The 21,365-nt window shown below is 37.8% G+C and overlaps 1 protein-coding gene across 1 annotated transcript in view; it reads left to right on the top strand.

Annotated features, from left to right (window-relative positions):
* Tif-IA (RNA polymerase I-specific transcription initiation factor RRN3 homolog Tif-IA) overlaps positions 1 to 18,160 on the top strand; it is a 33,387-nt gene extending 15,227 nt beyond the window's left edge. Inside the window, 8 exon segments of the mRNA XM_083135520.1 lie at positions 153 to 282; positions 1,622 to 1,724; positions 2,176 to 2,328; positions 3,729 to 4,083; positions 4,085 to 4,266; positions 10,575 to 10,753; positions 14,291 to 14,549; positions 17,630 to 18,160. Coding sequence (XP_082991646.1) covers positions 153 to 282; positions 1,622 to 1,724; positions 2,176 to 2,328; positions 3,729 to 4,083; positions 4,085 to 4,266; positions 10,575 to 10,753; positions 14,291 to 14,549; positions 17,630 to 17,840 — 1,572 coding nt within the window. The 3' untranslated portion in view covers positions 17,841 to 18,160.
* The last annotated feature ends 3,205 nt before the right edge of the window (positions 18,161 to 21,365 follow it).

Raw genomic sequence — 21,365 nt, 5'->3', positions numbered from 1 at the left:
AAGACCTTGCTAGAAGGTTGAAACGTAACGTTTAGTTTATGTTTTTAAAATAAAATAAATTCTGCCTTGGTCAGCATATTGAGTTTTCCATCTTTTTATTGCAGTACATGTGAATATAAATGTTACTTATTCTGTATGTAATCCTGTTTCAGGGACTGAAATGGATGTGCCGGAGCATTGAACTTGCACAGGAGTACCACAGCTTCTTAGTTGACCTGGTCTCAGCCCACAGCTATTATGCAAAACTAGTTTTAGAGTCACTAATAAAGAATTTTCATCCATGTAAGTGTTTCCAAAGTTGAATTCAATGATAGCTTACTGTAGATATCTATGGCTGAAAAGACAGGAAATGTTTAAAAAATTATGTGTGTATTAGTTTTGTAATGTCTCATAGATATTAAGTGGTGAAAAGAATTCAGTACAAGCACTTCAAGTTCAAAGACTATAAATAAAATAGCATTTTAGTGTTACAATTAGGGCCGAGCTGATACCACTGTGAACCGAAACCCATACTAATGCCGTTACTGTTACTGCTATTACCCTCTGCTTTTGTTCTCATTATTACATGTAAAATTGAAACATATCAGCAAAAAATGGTGGTTGAGGAGTCATACTCCATTTTATAAAACTTATCCCACAATATTTTGTGGAAAAACAGGTCTGGTATTATGCAATCACAAATACAATGTTTCACACAATTTTTGGTGAGAAATTAAGGGAAACTTCGAATTTTGCATAATTTCTAGGATAATTAGACTCCACAAAAGTGTTACATGGCATTTTTGTGGGCCCCACAAAAAAACCAAAATGTCAGATAAGTATCGGCCAGTATCTGTAAATAACATCTGAAACCAATTAATAGTCCGACATCAGTATTGGTATTTTATTCAGAATGTAACTTTACTACACAAGATAAGAATTTCCACTCTAATAGGATATTTATTACGTTAACGCATGTGAAATAAGAGGAAGTGAACAATTAAATCTTAAACAGACACTTGCTGTACCATAGAAGGAAATAGTTTTATGAAGCTTTTTCTTATAATTTTTGCAGTTATTAGGTGAATTGATACTGTATTTTCCGTCCCTCATTTTTTCACAGAATTAATCAGCGTTGAGGAATTTTGCATAACACACAGGATTACTCCAAAAGGTGTCAGTAAATAAACATTAATTTCCATATTTAATTCATATTTGTGACAATTTTTTTCACAAGCATTTTAAAAACTTCGAAATTTACAGCTTGAAGGGTGGTTGTTGTTTCTGTCAAGAAAGTATGCATGTCCCTGTTGATAAGGGGTTAGGAGAAGGACCTAATATGTGGGGAAGAGAAAAGTGAACCATGAATGATGAGTGATCAGGAGAACCTCAATTTTATGTTTTTCAGGAATTGAATGTATAATGCACAAAACTGTAATATCGGGGTTCTACTTATATCAGTGTGTATTTTGGGGCAGGGGGGGGGGGGCTCCTGCAGATGATGGGGAAATGGCCTACATATTGCATGCATGCCTTTATACCCCCTGGACTTCACCTACTTTTCATCTAATAAAGGTGCCGGTACAGCATACCGTTGAGTACCACCAAAAAAGAAGCACTAATATATTTGTTTGCTTTCCAGTGTCTGAGGAAGCAAAACTGAAAGGTGAATATTCACCTGAGGAAGAGGAATCCATGCAACTTATGCATAATGTTTTGGATGTTGTGCTGCAGATTGTCCCCATGTAAGTGCAGAAAAATCATGTTCCATTTTATGATCTCAAATATGAATAATAGTTGTTTTGTTTATTTTGTCAACTAAACTTTGAGTATATACAGTGAAACCTGCCATAAGGATACCCTTTATTAAATTGAATGTTTATTTTCTTTCGTGCACCATGATCATCTTACAGGTGGGATAGATTAATCGGTTCTGTATCACTATGAGTTGGTATAGACATGTCAGTGTATTCGTAAAATTACTAATAATCTGTAATTAATGCAAAATTATTATCTGTATGAATATAAAAAAGTCAATTTTGCTCTTAAAATAAAACTGCAACAAAACATTTCATACGTTATTTTATTAACACAAATCAGTTCATTCTTTTACAAGATAAATATATTGTAGACAGACAATAATATATTTTGGAAGAATGTTAAGTGTAGTAATTGAAGCAATTTTGTGTGTTCCAGGTCTGCTGATATTTTGGTTCAAGTAGTAGAGAGCTGCTACCCTTATTTTAGGCGTCCACTCTTTGAACAAGACTGTTTTTTGTACAACATATTGTTGATTTTGAACTATCAGCCAAGGCTCCGGTCAGATTTCTTTCATGTAGTTGTTAACAAGTAAGTTTTTTCACAAATTACTATTTTGATCTTTGAAGATATATGTGTATAATGGATTTTTGGTGAAATGTTATTCTGGTAATGAACTTTATATGAGGGTTGGAACATGAAATAAGATACATACCTGGAAACATGCGTAAACACGTTTCCAAACATCAGGCAGTCGTTGGATGCCAGTGTGCGCAGAGACTGCCCTGTGGCCGAAATGATGGTCAGAAAGCGTTTCCCCCTCAGTGGTTCCTTCATCTTGGGAAACAAATCAAAGTTACAAGGACTCATGTCAGGAGAATAAGGTGGTTGGTCCAACACCTCCAAACCCCATTGTTGCAGTACGTTCTGCACCACTTGTGCTGTATGACATTTGTGTGTGGATCTGTTGCCGTGTGAGGATGCCCCTCCACAATGTTCTTTCGCGGCTGATTCACGACCACTTTCAAATGCCTTGGCCCATCTGGCAACAGTATGATACGGTAAAGCGTGGTCCCCACATGCCTCGCGTAAGCCCTTGTGAATTTGCTGTGCATTTCTTCTACAGGCAACCTGAAATTTGATGAATATTCGCTTTTCTTCATGCATGAACATTGTTCAGGGTGGTAATACACACACACACACACATCACTTTAACATCATTTAATTACCACACAACAGTACTATTCAACACCTTGTAATCAAGGGGTCCTGGGTTCGATACCTGGTAGAGGCACATAGTGGTTCGGATTAAACTGTAGGTTTAGCCTTACTGTACACAAAGTGAACTTAAAACACCAATTCAATCAAAAGTACTATTCAGCACCAAACACCTACACATGATCTGTATACAAGACCCGGTCGTCTTCCCAGTGACAACTGACAAGCGTATACCAACAGTGTTACCACTACAAAAAAAATGGCCCTCTTATATATTTTTTGTCATCATCTATGTGATTGTGCTAATTTATAGCTATATAAAATGGCAAAAGAAAGGACAGAACTCAAATATCATCTGTAGTTTCTTAGAAATAACATGTTAATTGCTGCCATGTGGTGTCCATATATGGACCAGCTGTCTGCTAAACTTTAAAGATGTGGGAGGGGGATTATATGAGCGGCTCTGGAGTAAAACTCGATAACCCACACTCAGTTCAAAATTGAGTTAATGTTGGATACAGTTTCTGTACAATAGTGAATGAAGTTCATACAGTAGCTGCTGATAGCCAGGAACACATGAAAATATCTGGGTAACATATAAGCCATAATGAAATAGATGAACTTTCACCTGCTTTTTCCTCAGTTTCATTATTTTGTGCATTATCAAGTTTTACTCCCAAGCTGCTCATGTTTACCAGGATGTAGCATCTGTTGTTTGTTCTACAGCAACGCAGTTTTTAGTTACTCATACTGTGTAATATGTATATTTTCAGGCTTATACTTCTAGATCTACATGCTTCAAGAGAAAGCATAGAACGTGTCAATTTTGAAGTGGAAGAATACATGGATACCATCTCGCAAGAAAATATCTTCACTATGGACCAAGGTGACAACATAGCATCTTCGACGCTTGAAGCTAAAGTATTAGCAGAATTTGCTACCAGGCATCAGTCAGCCAACATACTTGACATCCTCATGCAGCGAATGTTTAGTTACATATACTCCGAGTGCCATCTCAATGATGTATTTGACATGCATAGGACAAGAGTGTTGTACACAGACCTGTTGCTGGTATTTGAAACAGTTATTTTGCCAACCCACGCCACATACCACATTCAGTTCTTGCTGTTCCACATACCACATTCAGTTCTTGCTGTTCTATTTTTGTAGTTTTAGATTGACTATTGCGGAAGCCTTTTTGAACCTGTTGTGGCGTAAGTTTTCGGACCCAAACATCCCAGTGGTGATGAGGCAGAGCTCAGTGTGTTACATTGCAAGTCTTTTAGCGAGAGGAAAATTCATTCCTTTAAGGTGAGTTCTCCACCTCCACAAAAAAACAAACACACTCTCTCTCTCTCTCTCTATCTATCTCTGACACACACACACACACTCACTCTCACTCACTCACTCACTCACTCACTCACTCACTCTCACTCTCTCTCTCTCTCTCTCTCTCTCTCTCTCTCTCTCTCTCTCTCTCTCTCTCTCTCTCTCTCTCTCTCTCTCTCTCTCTCTCTCTCTCTCTCTCTCTCTCTCTCTCTCTCTCTCTCTCTCTCTCTCTCTCTCTCTCTCTCTCTCTCTCTCTCTCTCTCTCTCTCTCTCTCTCTCTCTCTCTCTCTCTCTCTCTCTCTCTCTCTCTCTCTCTCTCTCTCTCTCTCTCTCTCTCTCTCTCTCTCTCTCTCTCTCTCTCTCTCTCTCTCTCTCTCTCTCTCTCTCTCTCTCTCTCTCTCTCTCTCTCTCTCTCTCTCTCTCTCTCTCTCTCTCTCTCTCTCTCTCTCTCTCTCTCTCTCTCTCTCTCTCTCTCTCTCTCTCTCACCGCTCTATATGAATCTTCCATTGCTGGAAATCATTTTCTGAAACCATGTTCATGACCTCAGTCGCTTTTCTTTTCACAGATCCTACGGTCGTAAATCTGGTTCCTTTCAGTGCTAATTTGACCTTTGGGGGAAAAAAAAAAAAGGTCGCATGGAGCGAGATCCGGTGAATAGGGTGGATTTTCTAACACTGGGATCCCATGATTGGCCAAAAAACCCTTGACTGACAATGCCGTGTGGGCAGGAGCATTTTCCTGATGAAGAATCCATTACTTGCTTTTCCACAAATCAGGTCGTCATCTTCTTACTCGCTCACAAAGGGTCGTCAGCACCGTAATGAAATAATATTGGTTGACAGTTTGACCTTCGGGTACCCAATTCAAATCAATTCACCGACATTTGCATTGTTTGATTCCATTTTTGACGTGCAAGGCCGTCCAGGATGTAAGTCATCAACGGTCACTTCTCGTCCCTCTTTAAACCTTTGAAACCCCTCAAACACTTGCGTGCGTGATAAACACTCATCTCCGTACCCTTCCTTCAAATAACCATAAGTTTCTGTGGCGGATTTTCCGAGTTTCATAAGAAACTTCACATTGATACGCTGTTCCACTTTCAGACTTAATTCAGGCGTTGCTAATTGTTTCGGCCACGATTTTCTGGCTTGTGTGCGCACACAGGCTCCTTTCCTTTGGCGTCTAAAATAAAGCAACCAGTTCTGAATACAGTCTTCAAAACGAACAAAAACCGCAGGATATGTACAAGAAAAGTGACACCCTCCCTTCTCCTACAACAGCTCATTATCCGCCACTGGTGTGCATGGTAATGCGATAATTGCGGAAGAATTCCGGTCCCTCTTTCTTGTTTGTATGGAGCTGTCTGGATAGGAATTATTGCCCGTATTATTGTGTTGCATGGTAAAACGTAATGCAAGGATCATTTTTCTTTTTAACACTGCTGATAAAAGTTCATTATTCGACAATTGTGTTATCTTTAAAATGCAGATGATTTCCCTTCTGCTCTAACTTCCAGCCGGTCTCATTGTGTTTACACTGCAGCTGGCGCCAGTGTTTAGTCGTAGCGTCTGAAAAGCTGTCGCATGCCGATATCGGCAATGACTCATCCAGCGCCAAGGAATAAGCGTCATTGTTTTGAATCTCGCAAAGCTGTTTTGATTTGACGATAACTAAATTCGATCTCCAGAAAGCAAAACAAGAGTTAAAAACAACTTCATGATGCACATAAAGTTTGTATAATCGCTGCTTTTTCAGAACCATTAGCGTGCTGCTGTTAAAAGAAAAAAAACAAAAAAAAACCGCAATGCTCAATGTATGAATACGAGAGAAAAGTTTTGGCGGAGCGAGTGTTTGACCTCCAGAATACTCCTGAATCCTACAATAAATTGTTGATTAATCTGAAAATACGCAAGTTTCGTAAATCTTGTTTTGAGTTCATTTTATGCTGATGATCTAAGCGGGACTGAATATACAGTTTAAAGTGGGATCCAAACCAGAGTGATTATCAAGTGCGGCACTGTTTAATGTGTCCTAGGATACACATTCTGTGCAAACAGATCGCAAGTTGTGTGTTTACTTTTTCAGAGTGGATTTTTGGACTGATCCCTGCCAAGGGGGGGGGGGGGATATGAAGTTAACTGAAGCAAAGAAAACCTGACTTCTTTTACGATGTGTTTTAGACAGCCGAACCAGAATGAAATTTACAGCCCCCCCTTTTTTTTGTGCCAGGGAAAGGTTGTGTTCTCTCCCAAGAAAATCTTCTCTTACCAGTTAATCCTGTAATTGACAATGTTCTAGTGAACGCACATAAAATCCAATATTCATTCTGTCCGATTATCTCCCGTCTCTTGCTCGCGCCAGTGTGACTACTGTCAAGATTCTTCTGAGTTTCACTTCTTGCAATAAACGATATTGTTTTTCTTTCCGTAGGTTTCAGTGCAAACTGGTTTCTTATGAACTAAAATTGTAAGAATTTCGTGGAAGAGCAACGACTTTGCACAATTAAAAGAAAAAACTGTTTTTTAAAAGACTTTTTGCCACAACATGCATCCCGTGCATAAGCGGTTGTATAACTAGGCAGGATAAATTATGTTAACAGTCTCCTTGGAATCTTTGTGTCAACGTAAGCTCTGTGTTCTCATTTTGTGTAACATTTTTTACACTTTCTTTAAAACGTACAATATTATTATATAGTACATATAAGGCTTATTTTCTTATTTACCACCAAGTATAAAACATCCGTTGTGGGGGGTAATTTATACTCTACTTTATTTACACCTGAAAAACTGGCGCCATCTTGAAAAGTTTGAATAACTCGAAGTCGTTTAGTTCGAAGTTGACATTTTTTGGTCCCTTGAACTTCGTATTAATATGTCACCCCTTCTCACCTCCACCACTAGGGGTGCAAGGGTGTCTCGGAGTTGAACGGCATTTGGAGTGTCACTGTTCATCTTAGCGACCCCGAAAACTATGGATTCCACACTAATATCAGTCATTTTCGATTATTTTTACATGTCACCCCTTCCCACCCCCACCCCCAGGGGTGCCAGGTGTGTCTTGGGAGTGTCACTATTCATCTTGGAGACCCCAAAAACTATGGATTCCACACTAATATTAGTTGTTTTCAATTATTTTTATGTTACCCCACCCCCCAGGAGTGTCTTACCCCCACAGTATTTCTTTCCATATTGAAAGTGATATGTGTACCCAGTTTGGTTGAAATCGCTCTAGGCCAGGCATGTCAAACACGCGCGGCCCTCGATATATTTTTGTGCGGCCCCTTTGCTATTACCTGTTTTTTAATAGTAGAGCCTTCAGATGTAGTAGTTGCTAAAATATCTTTTATTATATAAGACGATGTGAAATTTCACACGTTTTCCTCTTGGACAGGATATACCCATCGGTAGGTGAAAAAAGGTGGTCCTGTTGCATTATTGGGGTGGTTGACGAATGTACTGATTACCAGTTGTTCAGAGTCCAAGGCTAAGTCGTCTGCCTGCGCAGTTTTCCCTCCGGAATCTAGAATGAGGGGAGGGTTGAAGGGAAAGGGGAACAAGCTGCCTTCGCCCGAAAACCTACTAAAGTAGCTCAAGAAAGCAAAGCTGCGGTATGCGCAAGCTACGCATTGTCGGAGTTGATAGCTAAACAGTCAAAACCTTTTGCCGAAGGCGAGTTTATTAAACGGTGCTTGGTAGAAGCTGCTGAAATAGTTAATCCCGCAAGTGTAAAAGCTTTTCAAGGCATTTCACTATCCCGTAACATGGTTGCTGAAAGAGTAACCGAACTGTCCTGTGATTGGAGTGATCAAATTAAAACAGAAGTGTCAAATTTCATTGCTTATTCCATCGCTTGTGATGAGGAGCTATTGGACATTGTACCGTTGCATGACACTACTACTGGTAAGGATATATTTATTGCTGTCCGTGAACTTTTGTGGAAGTATGATTTAACTCTGTCAAAGTTATCCTGTTTAGCTACGGATGGTGCCCCTTCAATGACGGGAAAAAACAATGGTTTTGTGACAAAACTGCAAAATGAATTTCGTGAAACCTGTGATAAAGACATGTTCCATCAAGAGGTCTTGTGTTCAAAAGTAATCAACATGGAAAGTGTGATGAAGCCTGTGAAAAAAGCTATCAACTTCATAAGATCCCGTGGCTTAAACCAGCGACAATTTTCTGCTTTCTTAACAGATTTAGAAAGCGAATATTCTGGAGTGCCCTACTACACAGAAGTGCGCTTGGCTATCGTGTTCTATGGTTCTTGAAAGATTCTGGAACTTGAAAGATGAAATATGCTAATTTTTTAAAATGAAAGAACAAGACACCAGCCTTTTTTCGCAACCAACGTGGTCACAAGATCTTTCCTTTCTTGTTGATATAACGAAACACTTGTGAGATTTAAATTTGAAACTGCAAGGAAAAGATCAATTAATCACCAACATGAATGGTCAAGTCAAAACATTCGAGCGTAAGTTATTGCTTTGGGAAAAACAGTTAAGAAACGAAGACTTGACGCACTTTCAAACTTGTTCTAAATACAGATCAAGTTCAAACGACCGTTTTGTACAAAACGTACGCCGAAAAAAATCAGGTTTTGAATACTGAATTCGGGAAAAGGTTCCAAAATGTTCGTTATTTCGAAGACAATATCTCCCTGTTTTCAGACCTGTTTACGACTGACGTAGAAAAAGTGGCAGCACATTTGCAGATGGAAGTAATTGAAATTCAGTGCGACTCAACTTTGAAACAAAAGTACAGCGAAGTGGGTATCCCTGACTTTTACAAGTACTTGCCTGCACGTTTTCCAGAAACCCACAAATTTGCGTGTGAAATAATTTCCATGTTCGATAGCACTTACCAGTGTGAAAAACTTTTCTCACTCGTGAAACGAAACAAGTCACCAACGAGATCCAAATTTTCAGACATTCATCTTAGCTGTGTTCTGAAAGTAGCTGCTTTGAATAAGATGTCTCCTGATACTGATAAGTTGGTGGCAGAAAAAAGATGCCAGCTGTCAGGCAAGACACCATGATCAAGTTTCAATGAATGTTCAATATACTTTATTAAGTGTTATGTTAGTCATTCTTTAAAATAAAGTATTAAAGATAATTTAATTTTTTTCCTTGCGGCCCGCCCTATCTAAAACACTACTGACTATTTGGCCCAGTTCATATTTTGAGTTTGACATGCCTGCTCTAGGCGTTCGAGAGTTATGCCGGAAAAAAAACACACACACACACACGCACGCACACGCACACCCATGCACACACACACACACCCACACACACACACACACCACACACACACCACACACACACACACACACACACACACACACCACACACACACACACACACACACACACACACACACACACACACACCACACCACACACACACACACACACCACACACACACACACACCACACACACACACACACCACACACACACACACACATATATATACATACATACATATCCATTGTTAGATATATATATATAGAGATTGTTGGCATTTCCTATAGAATTCCTATATGCAACAAAAATTTCTCCAGATGCTGTAAATGTCAACTAAGCAAAAAAGCAGCACTTTCTATGACACTATAAATCCTCCAGAAAATGAAAAATTGTGTAGCTTATCAACTTTGGAGATCTGTTAATGGTGCCTCTGTTACCTTAGCCTGAAGACTAGATGCACGTGATTATAGCATCCAATACATTTGATGCCGATTATAATTTCATACTTTACTCTGAATTTTCATGTATTCTTGTGCAGGTAGAATGAAATTTGCTTAAAAAAAAGTTGTGAAAGTGAATATTCATAATAATTATCGAATTGTATATTTATTTGAAAACACAAGGTTCAAAGCAGAAATCGTGATGATAGACATGTCTGGAAGAATTTCATTTTTGCTGGAAAAACTGGAAATGTTAGGGAATTTCATAATCAAAAAATCGTAGCAAGCCTGTACATGTTATATGCAGTGACATAGTGAAAACATGTGGGGTTTTAATATTAGGCTATGTGAAGTATTCCGTGCATTATACGCACCACAGTTTTGGAAAAAGTGCACGTTATACATGAGTAAATACGGTAAAATCACAAAACTAGTATTGGTACATTTGCTGTATCACACCATATTTGGTGGAAGTACCTGGTACAGTATATTTACCAAGCTGTACTGTAGGGTTTAAACACGAAATTTTATTTTACTAGCTTACCAAGCCTTTAGTTCAGGTTATGCAAAATGTATGTGATCCTTCCATCTTTCCATCTTACTTGCAGATTGGTGAAAGCATTCTTGCTGCAAATGGCTCAGTGGATCCATGCTTACATCGAGGGTCAAGACTGCATCTGTTGTGTAAAGGCAGACACCCGGGCACATGCAGCATTTTATTCTCTGTGTCAGAGTTTGTTTTATGTCGTTGCCTTTCGACACAGGGAGCTCACGGGTCGAAAGACAGGTAATTCATCATTATTTTTTAGTAATAACGAGCAGGTGGACATCATTTAAGTTATGCTTCAATTTGGGGGAAATTATTTACAGATAATGTCAACTATGTTTTAATAGGATACTTGAGCATACAGCATTTTCATTGTGTCCACGTTCCCTTTTATTTAAAGGAATGTATTTTGAAACTATGGCTACCACTCAAGTCCTTTGTCATTTATTTTCAGCACTATACTTTCACTTGAGTTTTTGTAAAGGAACACATTCAAGGCAGGGTTTTTGAAGTTATGACATTTAAAAAGGTATTTGTGTAACATTTTTCAATTTTAACTAGCCTGCATATTATATTGTTCACTCTTTTTCATACTGATATATAATTTTGTACTTATTTTTATTTGAAAAGGAAAAAAAAGGTTGTGCATTAGAAATGTTAAATGCCTTCAACTTTCTTCATGAAATGCATTCATTTTATATGCATTTTTTTACATATGGTATATGTGAACATATATTATTCAAATGTAAGTGTAGAAAGCACTTTCTTAAATGTAAAAATAGAAGGGTGGGAGCAATGGAACCACTAAAAGGGGTGAAGAAGGGTATATTTTTTGGAGAAAATTCTTTTATAATATTAAAACCAGATTGAAGCTGAAAATATGCATGTTTAATCCATAAACGAAAGCTTCACCCCCACTTCTATCCTTGCATGAAGAGGTTGGGGATGATCTACCAGTATTTTTTCAGGTGTCCATTTTTTTTAACATTGCACTGTATTGTAATAGAAAATATTAAAATAGTCGTAATAAGTAATGTGTAGAGGCATGCATATTTTGTTTTTGACGAAAACACAAAATGTGAAATAACACATTCTGATGTTAATTTTTCATGTTTCTGAAAGGTGTGAGGTGCATTTTCCTATTCTGTTTTGTCACAAAATGATGCAAAATGCAAAATATACTCTTTAAACACAAAATTTACTGTTTATATACTGACACGACACTTTCTGAAGTCTGGAAGTCTGAAGTATCCTATCGACACAGCCTCTTCAAATCTTGAATTCAATTTGCGAATACCTTGTCGAGATGGAGGATTGGTGTTTGGAAAACGTCCACAAACAAATCATAAACATCACTGTAATTATGGTCATGTTTCCACCATGCTTGCAAAACAAAATCACCCTGTTCTGTAGTTAACTTTCTATTCATCGTTTCTCAGATAACAACAAACAAACACCACACAACAAACAATCAATGTCACACACAAGCTCACAGGAGACTCCAATAACTGCTAGTGTCGACTGACTTATGGGTAATACACACTAGTCAAGTTCACAACTGACTTCACTACGCTAGGCAAAACAAAGTCTAACAATTGCTAGTGACAACTGACTTATGGCCCACTCTGTATATAGAAAGTTCAGATTTATGGCTGATTCAGATTATTTTTTTTTGTTTTGTTTTAAATATCAAATTTCTTCATTTTATAACTCATTTTTGGGAGTGTGAGGGAATATTGATAAAATACCCTTCCATTGGAAGAACTGTCATTCAGCACAAAGATTAAAAACTGACATCTTACCTCTATGACAATAAGTTCTGCTGCAATTTTTTGTGCTTTGGTGCACATTTGAAAAACATGCATCTAGAGAGTCTAATACTTTGTAATGGTTAAAAAGGTTTCCTTGTACAGTTTAATCCAATCATTCTTTAACCTCATTGTCATCAGAAAAGTGACATACGAGAAGAAGTCTGTAAATAGGTCACAAACTGACGTGGGTAGTTTCTAAAGGCATCATTAAATGGCAGCACATTCCAGCTTGATATTCAGTTAGCAGTCGCTAGATCGCAGATGCATGCATGAGCAGCTCAGTTTAAAAATGGTGACTGTGCATGGAGTTGGTACGGGTGGAGGAGATGATTTGAGCTGACTGGTGAGTGACGATAGACAGCATAGCAACTGCAATAGGGTATTCACGTTTTGTAGATGATGATGTTGAACGTGAGGTGTATGTATGGCTGGGACAGCAGCCCAAGGATATTTATGTGCAGGTTTTCGGGGAGCTTCTTCCACCTCCTGTTGTCATGTCATATTATGACAACGCAACCATCGATCATGACAATTTAAAGCTCGTGTAACAATACAAATGTAAATCTCTGGAATATAATATGTTCACAAAGTTACCTTTAAAATTATGTCATCAATGGTGGAGATAATGTTAAAAAATAGAAACTGTTTATAACCGATTATTGTAATACTCTTCCTCCGGAACGAATGAGGGGAAAGAACACTTCACACCCCTCTTAAGAAATAGACTGTTCTGGACTTTTGGCGCACAAAGAGTGCAGTCGGCGGTTAGAGGTTATGACGTCGCGTCTTTGCGGTTCGTGTTCGCGCGCTCGTTGCTGGCAAAACTTGGAAAATTTGCAGTGACACGAGCAGTTGACATTATTTATATTTCGTTATGTTGAAACGCTGAATTGAATAGAGTTCGATCCCAAAAAGGAACTTGAACGGTGAACTTGCAGCCTGGAAGAAGGGAAGAGTTGCATCGTAACCGGATCGGATCGTCGAGAGGTGGCTTCTACAGACTGAAGCGGAATGATCAGGAAGTGCATTTAAGAAATTAGGAAGATACGTCAACAGTGGTTTTGTTAGTGATAAGTGAGCCTGGTTTAACTGTCGAGAGCTCTCGTGAATATGGTTTATGGATTATTAGCGTCGATCAGTATAAGGTAACAAGTACAGCGCTGAACTACAAAAAAGCTAGCTAAAACCGTGAGTAATATTTCCAATGTGTTACATTTTAATTTTGTGTTCATTTTTGCAAAGTGTATACATTGAAACTTCACCGAGACAATCAGGGCATTCTCTGTATATCCCTGTATCCGGATTTTCCGGAGTAAACCAGGTGAAGGAGTCTTATCAAGGGCCTCCTTGCGATTGTTTAAGTAAAAATAGAATCTGAGTAATAAAAATATGTGAAAGGTAATTTTCATCTTTCCTTCACTCATTTAATCAGGTTTTGTAAAAAACTGAAAAATCCTGCTTGTATCTTGAGCGAAAGCAGGCAAACGCATTTCAAAACCAAAATACTCTTTTTAATGTTATATGTTTTCAAGTCAGGATTTCACTTCATATTTTTTTAATAAATATTTGTGACCTACTTACTGACTTACCTATGTAAAATTAGAAAAGAAAATTCAAAACTAAAAGGTTTCTAAATTCATGGCACAAACACGGTTGAATTCTCTTACACACTTTACCTTATTTTCACCTTTGTGTGCGTGTGTCCCCCTTTCTCTCCCCTCCCCTGTACACCATAAGATAAATGCAAGAGAGTTCTTCAAAATACAGATCATTGAGGATGCAATAAGTTATTATCTGTCAGACAGAGTTGTATGATGCTTCTCTTTCCATGAAATGAAACAACTTATAAATCACTATTAAAAACTATTAGATCCATATAATTATCAACACACATTGCAGAACAGTAAAATTGAAATTAAAGTCTCAAGAGACGGAAATGTTAATCATGTTGTGGTTTCTCTTTCAGATCTTACATTTCTGCAGGGTTTGAACTTCTCTAAAATAGTGACGTGCAGACTGAATCCCTTGAAATCATGCCTCCCAGCAGTTGTTAAGAACTTTGCCGCTGTGACACGGATGTATCAGTTGGCGTATTGTTATACCATCATTGAGCACAACAACAGAAGCTGCATTCCTCTCGTTACGTCTGAGGAACTGCAAGATTCTCGCAACACGATATGCTTATTTGATACATTTTTCCCTTTCGACCCTTATATGTTACCAAGGTACGTGCGGCAATTTTGCTTGTTGGATTGTTTAATCTTTGATCCCACATGAAGAGCCAGTATGTAGATATTAGATACACATTAGTATATATGTAGAAATTAGATTCACATTGTCATTTAATAAATAGGGTGAGCCGATGCTCTTTAAGAGGAGTGACAATATCACACGAGATGTACATTTATTTCAATATCGTCAGAATGGATACTGCTACTAAAAAGCCCAACAGAATTTGAGATTATGAATTTCTCCCCATGTTGCAAGTGTAAGTGAAAGTGAAAGCTTCACTGGTCGACATTTTGAGAAAAAAGTTCGGGTGTTTTCAAAACAATAGGTGTTTCTGTAAGTATTTTGAATGCTGATCATGGAAATAACATCCATTTCTTCCCATCACATCAGAATTTTTCACAATCAATACTCATATTTGCCATTACATTGCATTTATTACATAATGCAACAAAAGGGAAATTACAGTTGTTTCCAAATCAATACGTGATTCTGGAAGTATTTTTGATGCTGATTACGGAAATGACGTCAATTTCTTCCCACCACATCAAGATTTTTCTCCATGTCACTAAGTTCAATCAACCCACCATATTATAACATTAAGTATTGGACATTTTGTGAAGGAAATTTTCACGAGGGATTTCGAAAATAAAACTACGTAATCAAAGACCAGACAATTTTCATGCCAATGTGTCATGTGAATGTGGAAGGTGGATTAAATGCACACATTTCTACATGCATTTATGATTGAAAATTGAAGGATTTGTATTGTAGAAAATCAATATTTTACTGCCATCTATTGAGGAAATAATAGAACTACACATGTCATTGTGAAATTAAGGTAATTATATATTGTTCTTTTCTGAAAAACTAGACGTGATGGATAAAAATTAATTTCATTTTTGGAATCAGCATCCTGAAATTATTTAGAGACAACAGTCATCTGTGAGACATCGAAACCCATGTCGACCAGTGTTATTAAGTGGGATACGATGTATGAATAATATGATGAATAAGTGTTTACAGAATCTCATGTATTCCTTATGGAATCAACTTCAATTTACAACTAATCAAATGGAAGTTTCGACATTTCCAACTACAAGTCTTTGTCAACATATTATTTTTCCATTCGTGTACTTTTCTATGCCACTGGAGGTTTGAGATTCCCGAGGGAACAAATAAAAATAATGCTCCCACAAGTGTAATGTATTTCTCCTGCCCACAGCTTCTCTCCGCAGCAGTGTTGCGAAATCTGATGTGCATAAAAGAACTAAATTTCACCTTATACGAAGTTAAAAATTACTTTGAAGGAGCTAGATTTTCGAAGGCTTGATAAAGTGCCTCCTAGGGTATGTTAGGTGTCAAGGGGGGAGAGGTGCTGATATTACCGTTAACTTTAAATTGATGACAACTTATTCATAGTTTTCACTGTCTGTAGATCTGGCAGCATCTCAAACCCATCCTCTCAATAATCCACCATATGAAATAAAAAAGAAAGTATTCCCGGATAAAAATATTATGTCATCTTCACATCAGCCACGGCGCTATAAATAAAAGGAGCTGAGGAGGTATATTTGTGGCAAAACTTGTTCTATGTGGGCCGGAGCCAGTGATGACACCATAGTGGGGCATGTGCCCCAGTTCACAGCCATAGAAGTACATGAAAGAGCTAAATTGGCAACATTGCTCCAGCTGCCTCAGAGAGGCAGGCTATGCAGACATCCTTCCCTCATGCCCTTAAGATTCCCACCCATACCAATGTATGAAGATTTAATAAGTAAACATTGTTTTAACTATTAATATTATTGTGTAAGTACCATTCAAATTATATGCATCACTTTACCAAATGTTTTACTTGAAAATATTCTATAATTACATGTTATGTAATCACAAAATCCAATTTTTCAAACGAAACTAGTGCAAAATGAAAATAAACTTAAAATTTTGCATAATTTTCAAGATAATTGTACTGTAAAATTGTCATGCGGCATTTTCGTGGACCCATGAAAGGCCAAAATTGGTAAATCATTTTCAGCTGATACTTTCTAAAACCAATACCAACCCTATTTATAAATAAACATATCTACTTGGGATGGGACAGATTAATTTGAACTCTATAGGCGATGGCCTATTATTTATAAGGAGAAGATAGAATTCTAAGATAAAGCCCACTGCAGTCACTTTGTTACCTACATCAATTAGGAGCCGATCTCCATTGCCAAGTGGTTAACACAACCCACTACGATGCCAGGGGTCCCAGCCTGGGCATGGGTGCTCTTTGTCGGCGTCTACATCAATTTCGTCACTCATTCTTTGCGATTAGCCAAAAGTGGCAGAAAGGCAAAAGTATGATAAACCACATCAAACAAGTTAAATCAAATTAATTTGGCAGGTGAATGAACAAGTGATGTTCTTAAAGAAACATTTGAACTTTCTATTGTGTCAGTAAAATACCAGTATTGACAAAAGGTCCCACCTAATGTGCATTTTTTCAGTTATAACAAATGGAAAGTGAAGTTCCACTGAACAACAACCGGAGTCTGTAAAAATGCGTAATTTTCATTATTTTTAGCCACAAGATTGTGGGTTGAAATGGATTTTGTAATTAAATAATTATCTCATGTGAAATTATGAATATTGCAAAACAAAACTGGTAGATTTATATGGTATAGTTCCAGTGGGAAAGCTTGTATCTCAAAATTTATTCATATTTTTTGACCTACTTTGAATTTTTAGTTTCAAAGCAATTTTCTATGTATATATGGAAATCTGTGAGAGTAGTGTTTACAATAGGTAAAGGGGTGAGAAGCTAAGTATCACCAACCTGCAAAATGTTGTAATGTTGTACATAAGTAATGCTATTATGAAACTCGGCTCGATTTATCTTGGTACCATTTTATTATTATTATTCTTTCTTTCTGGTTTAAAACAGCTAAAGTAAGTACATGCGAAAACTGGTCTTTATTACTTGTTGAAATGATGGCAAGTGGTGTAAGCTATGCCTAATAATTTAACTTTAGGCCCCACCTTTTTTTTTTTTTCCTTCTTGTTTCAATGTTTCTTCCCATCTTTACAGGTCATCAAAATTCATTTCACCAATCTACAGGGAGTACAGGGAAATGGCAGAAGAATGTACTGACAACTGTCAGCAAGATGAGGATAATTTTGTGGATGACAAGTGTCTGCAAGATGAGGATGATTTTTTGGATGAGCCACTGTCAAGTTCCTCAAAACAGTTGGCAGAAGCTTTCTCGTACAGTACATCACCAGGTTTCAAGCAATTGTAAATTCTGTTCCGGGTTTAATATTTTATACAATGCTGAGAACCATTGGACTGGTTCATAGAGTATATTTTCCTTAACTGACGCATCTCGTGAAATAGCACAAAAACAAACTTCGTCGCTGTGATTCTATTTGTCAGTCGATAACATTGTGTTGTAATGTAAGTTTTTCATTTGTTAATGAAGAATATGTTCTTACTCTTGTGTTCACACTTTTCTTTTTCTTCCATCTGAACCATGTACATTGATTATTTATTTTAAGACCACAAGGTTGTTATGGAATGAACATCTACATGAATTGTATAAAATAAAAGATTGTTGCCGAAGATATTGTGTTGTCATTAAATGTCAGATGTCTATTTAGTGGGAACACACAGTGGTACCGTAACTAGAGAAGAGTTAGTTGAAGTGATACAGGAAAACCTCTTTAATACGAAGTTCAAGGGACCAAAAAATGTCAACTTCGTATTAAACGACTTCGAGTTATCCAAACTTTTCAAGATGGTGCCTGTTTTCACAGGTGTAAATAAAGTAGAGTATAAATTACCCCCACAAAGGATGTTTTATACTTGGTGGTAGCTCAGAAAATAAGCTTTATATGTACTATATAATAATAATGTACGTTTTAAAGTGAGACTGTTAACACCATTTATCCTGCCTAGTTATACAACCGGTTATGCACGGGATGCATGTCGTGGCAAAAAGTTATAAAAAACGGTATTTTCTTTTAATTGTGCAAAGTCGTTGCTCTTCCACAAAATTCTTACAATTTTAGTTCATAAGAAACCCGTTTGCACAGAGACATACGGAAAGGAAAACAATCTTGTTTATTGCAAGAAATGAAATTCTGAAGAATCTTGACAGTAGTCACACTGGCGCGAGCAAGAGATGGGAGATAATCGGACAGAATGAATATTGGATTTTATGTGCGTTCACTAGAACATTGTTGGTTACAGGATTAACTGGTAAGAGAAGATTCTCTTGGGAGAGAACACAACCTTTCCCTGGCACAAAACAAAAAAATCGGGGCTGTAAATTTCGTTCTGGTTCGGCTGTCTAAAACACATCGTAAAAAAGTCACGTATTCTTTGCTTCAGTTAAAAAAGTCACGTATTCTTTGCTTCAGTTAACTTCATATTCGCCCCCCCCCCTCCCCCTTTGCAGGGATCAGTTCAAACTCTTCCGCAACTAACTTGCATTGTAATCCACTCTGAAGAAGTAAACACACAACTTGCGATGTGTTTGCACCGAATGTGTATCCTAGGACACATTAAACAGTGCTGCACTCGATAATCCCTCTGGTTTGGATCCCACTTTAAACTGTATATTTAGTCCCACTTAGCTCATCAGCATAAAATGAACTAAAAACAAGCTTTACGAAACTTGTGTATTTTCAGATTAATCGACAATTTATTGTAGGTTTCAGGAGTATTCTGGAGGTCAGTTATCGGCAAGCCAGAGCTTTCCAGACGCTAGACTAAACACTGGCGCCAGCTGCAGGGTAAACACAATGAGACCGGCTGGAAGTTGAAGTTAGAGCAGCAGGTGGCAGAAGGGAAATCATCGGCATTTTAAAGATAACCGAACTTTTATCAGCATTGTGAAGAAAAAAAAAATGATCCTTGCATTACCTTTTACCATACAACAGACAATAATACGGGCAATATTTCCTATCCAGACAGCTGCATTCAAACAAGAAAGAGGGACCTGAATTCTGCAATTATCACATTACCATGCACACCAGTGGCGGATAATGAGCTGTTGTAAGAGAAGGAAAGGGGTCACTTTTCTTTTACTTGGCCTATATGCAGCTTTGATTATCTGTAACAGTTTCCCTTTTTTTTTATGAAGTTCTACAGGGCACAAAGAACATGCTTTTAATGAAAGTGGTTACCGGAAGTTGTCGGCTACCAGGCCAAAAGTTGCTCGCTCACGGGAAATTGCTGTATCTCGAGCTCAGAGCTAGATAGATGGGTGAATCTTCCAGGCACCGTGCGTCTTTTTTTTTTTTTTTTAACATTCGTGGGATCTTATCTCGCATTTCTCATCTAGCACTGGTGAATATTTCCAAGGTGGCGCATTCAGCAGGGAAAGAGCTTGACCTCCCATGCACATTGACAAAGAACGTCAATGTCCAGCGGGCATTTCCGGCTGCTTCCCTCGAGTTGTCAGCAGCTCTTAGGACAGGGAAACATGTCAAGGTCAAGTTAAAATAACGTCCAACCTCTCTCCACATTTGATCTTCTCTTGTCGCAGGTGTCTACTTCAAATTAAGCGAAACCAGTTTTGCGAAAGGGTCTTGTAAACAACTTCGTATTAAAAATTATCCGTATTTCGATTTATCCATACTGAAATACATTATAAATCCTATCTTATCGGCTGGGGAATGGGAAGAACTTCGGATTAAAGGGTACTTCGTATTAACGAGGTTTTCCTGTACTTGTATAGTCCAGAGAAAATTACTATCCTGAACAAGCATTTTCTAGTCTCTCGATTTTTACCATTCTACCAAAAATTATATAAATATGTAACAGGATATCTTTTAAGGTTTTAATGATTCCACGTAGTGGCAAGTTTCTCCTGACTCTACAAGGTGGCAATTGACTTGAGAATGGTTATAAAAATTGTCCCAATAGGAATGCATAATTTGATATTATAATAAAGCACATAATTTATTGAAAAAGTGGTAAGACTTTAATTTCAATATGAAGTATGGAATACACTATGGGACAAATGTCCCCCTCAATTCTTATGGCAAACTTACTCCTTTGACAAAATTTTTCATCACAGTTACACACATTTGCGACACAGTTTCACCAACTGTGACTCAACTGACATATTGAGTCCGCTTTCAGTGATTATTGGCATTTCACATACTCCCACAGAAAGAAATCGCATGGTGTTAAATTTCAAGATCTTGGGAACCAATTGTGGTCACCTTTCCTTGAGATCAGTCAGGAAATTTCTGCGACAATAGTGTGTATTCACATGAGGCATAACAGGTGCCCCTGTTGAAACTGCACAGCCTAAAGATCCAAACTATCCAATTCCGGTGTAAAAAAAAACAAAAAACGATCATGTGACGACATTACCATTGACAGTTATCACATTTCCACCCTTTTTTAAGAATGTGGGCTGGGGCATAGGGCTGCACTATTTTGAAAATTAGGCCTTTTTCTTCCTGTGGGGTACATGAAATCCCAGAACAATTCAGGAGCTGAAAGTCAAGATTTCGTGAGTCATTGGCAAAATTGAGCCACAAATGTGCAAAACTATGAAAAATGTCAAACGAGTTAAGAGTTTGCCCAAAGAGCCATGGAGGACATTTTTCGGATATTGTATTTATACTTAACGCGATGGATCAAGGAGACGAGTTTGCCAGTCTTACGTCTGAGACATCTGGTGGTGAAACTTCCGAATTACTAGCAGCCACCAATGATAGTTTCGCGAGCTGGCCTAACGCAAGAGTGTGGCTTATTCCGCGATGGAATATAGTTCCCCGTTTCATTTGCATTTTCTTCCGTCACTGCA

This window comes from Lepisma saccharinum, chromosome 14, assembly GCF_977018435.1.
Source record: "Lepisma saccharinum chromosome 14, izLepSacc3.1, whole genome shotgun sequence".
Classification (NCBI taxonomy): Eukaryota; Metazoa; Arthropoda; class Insecta; order Zygentoma; family Lepismatidae; genus Lepisma; species Lepisma saccharinum.
Note: the sequence above shows the minus strand (reverse complement) of the source record. Positions and strands in the feature narration are given on the sequence as shown.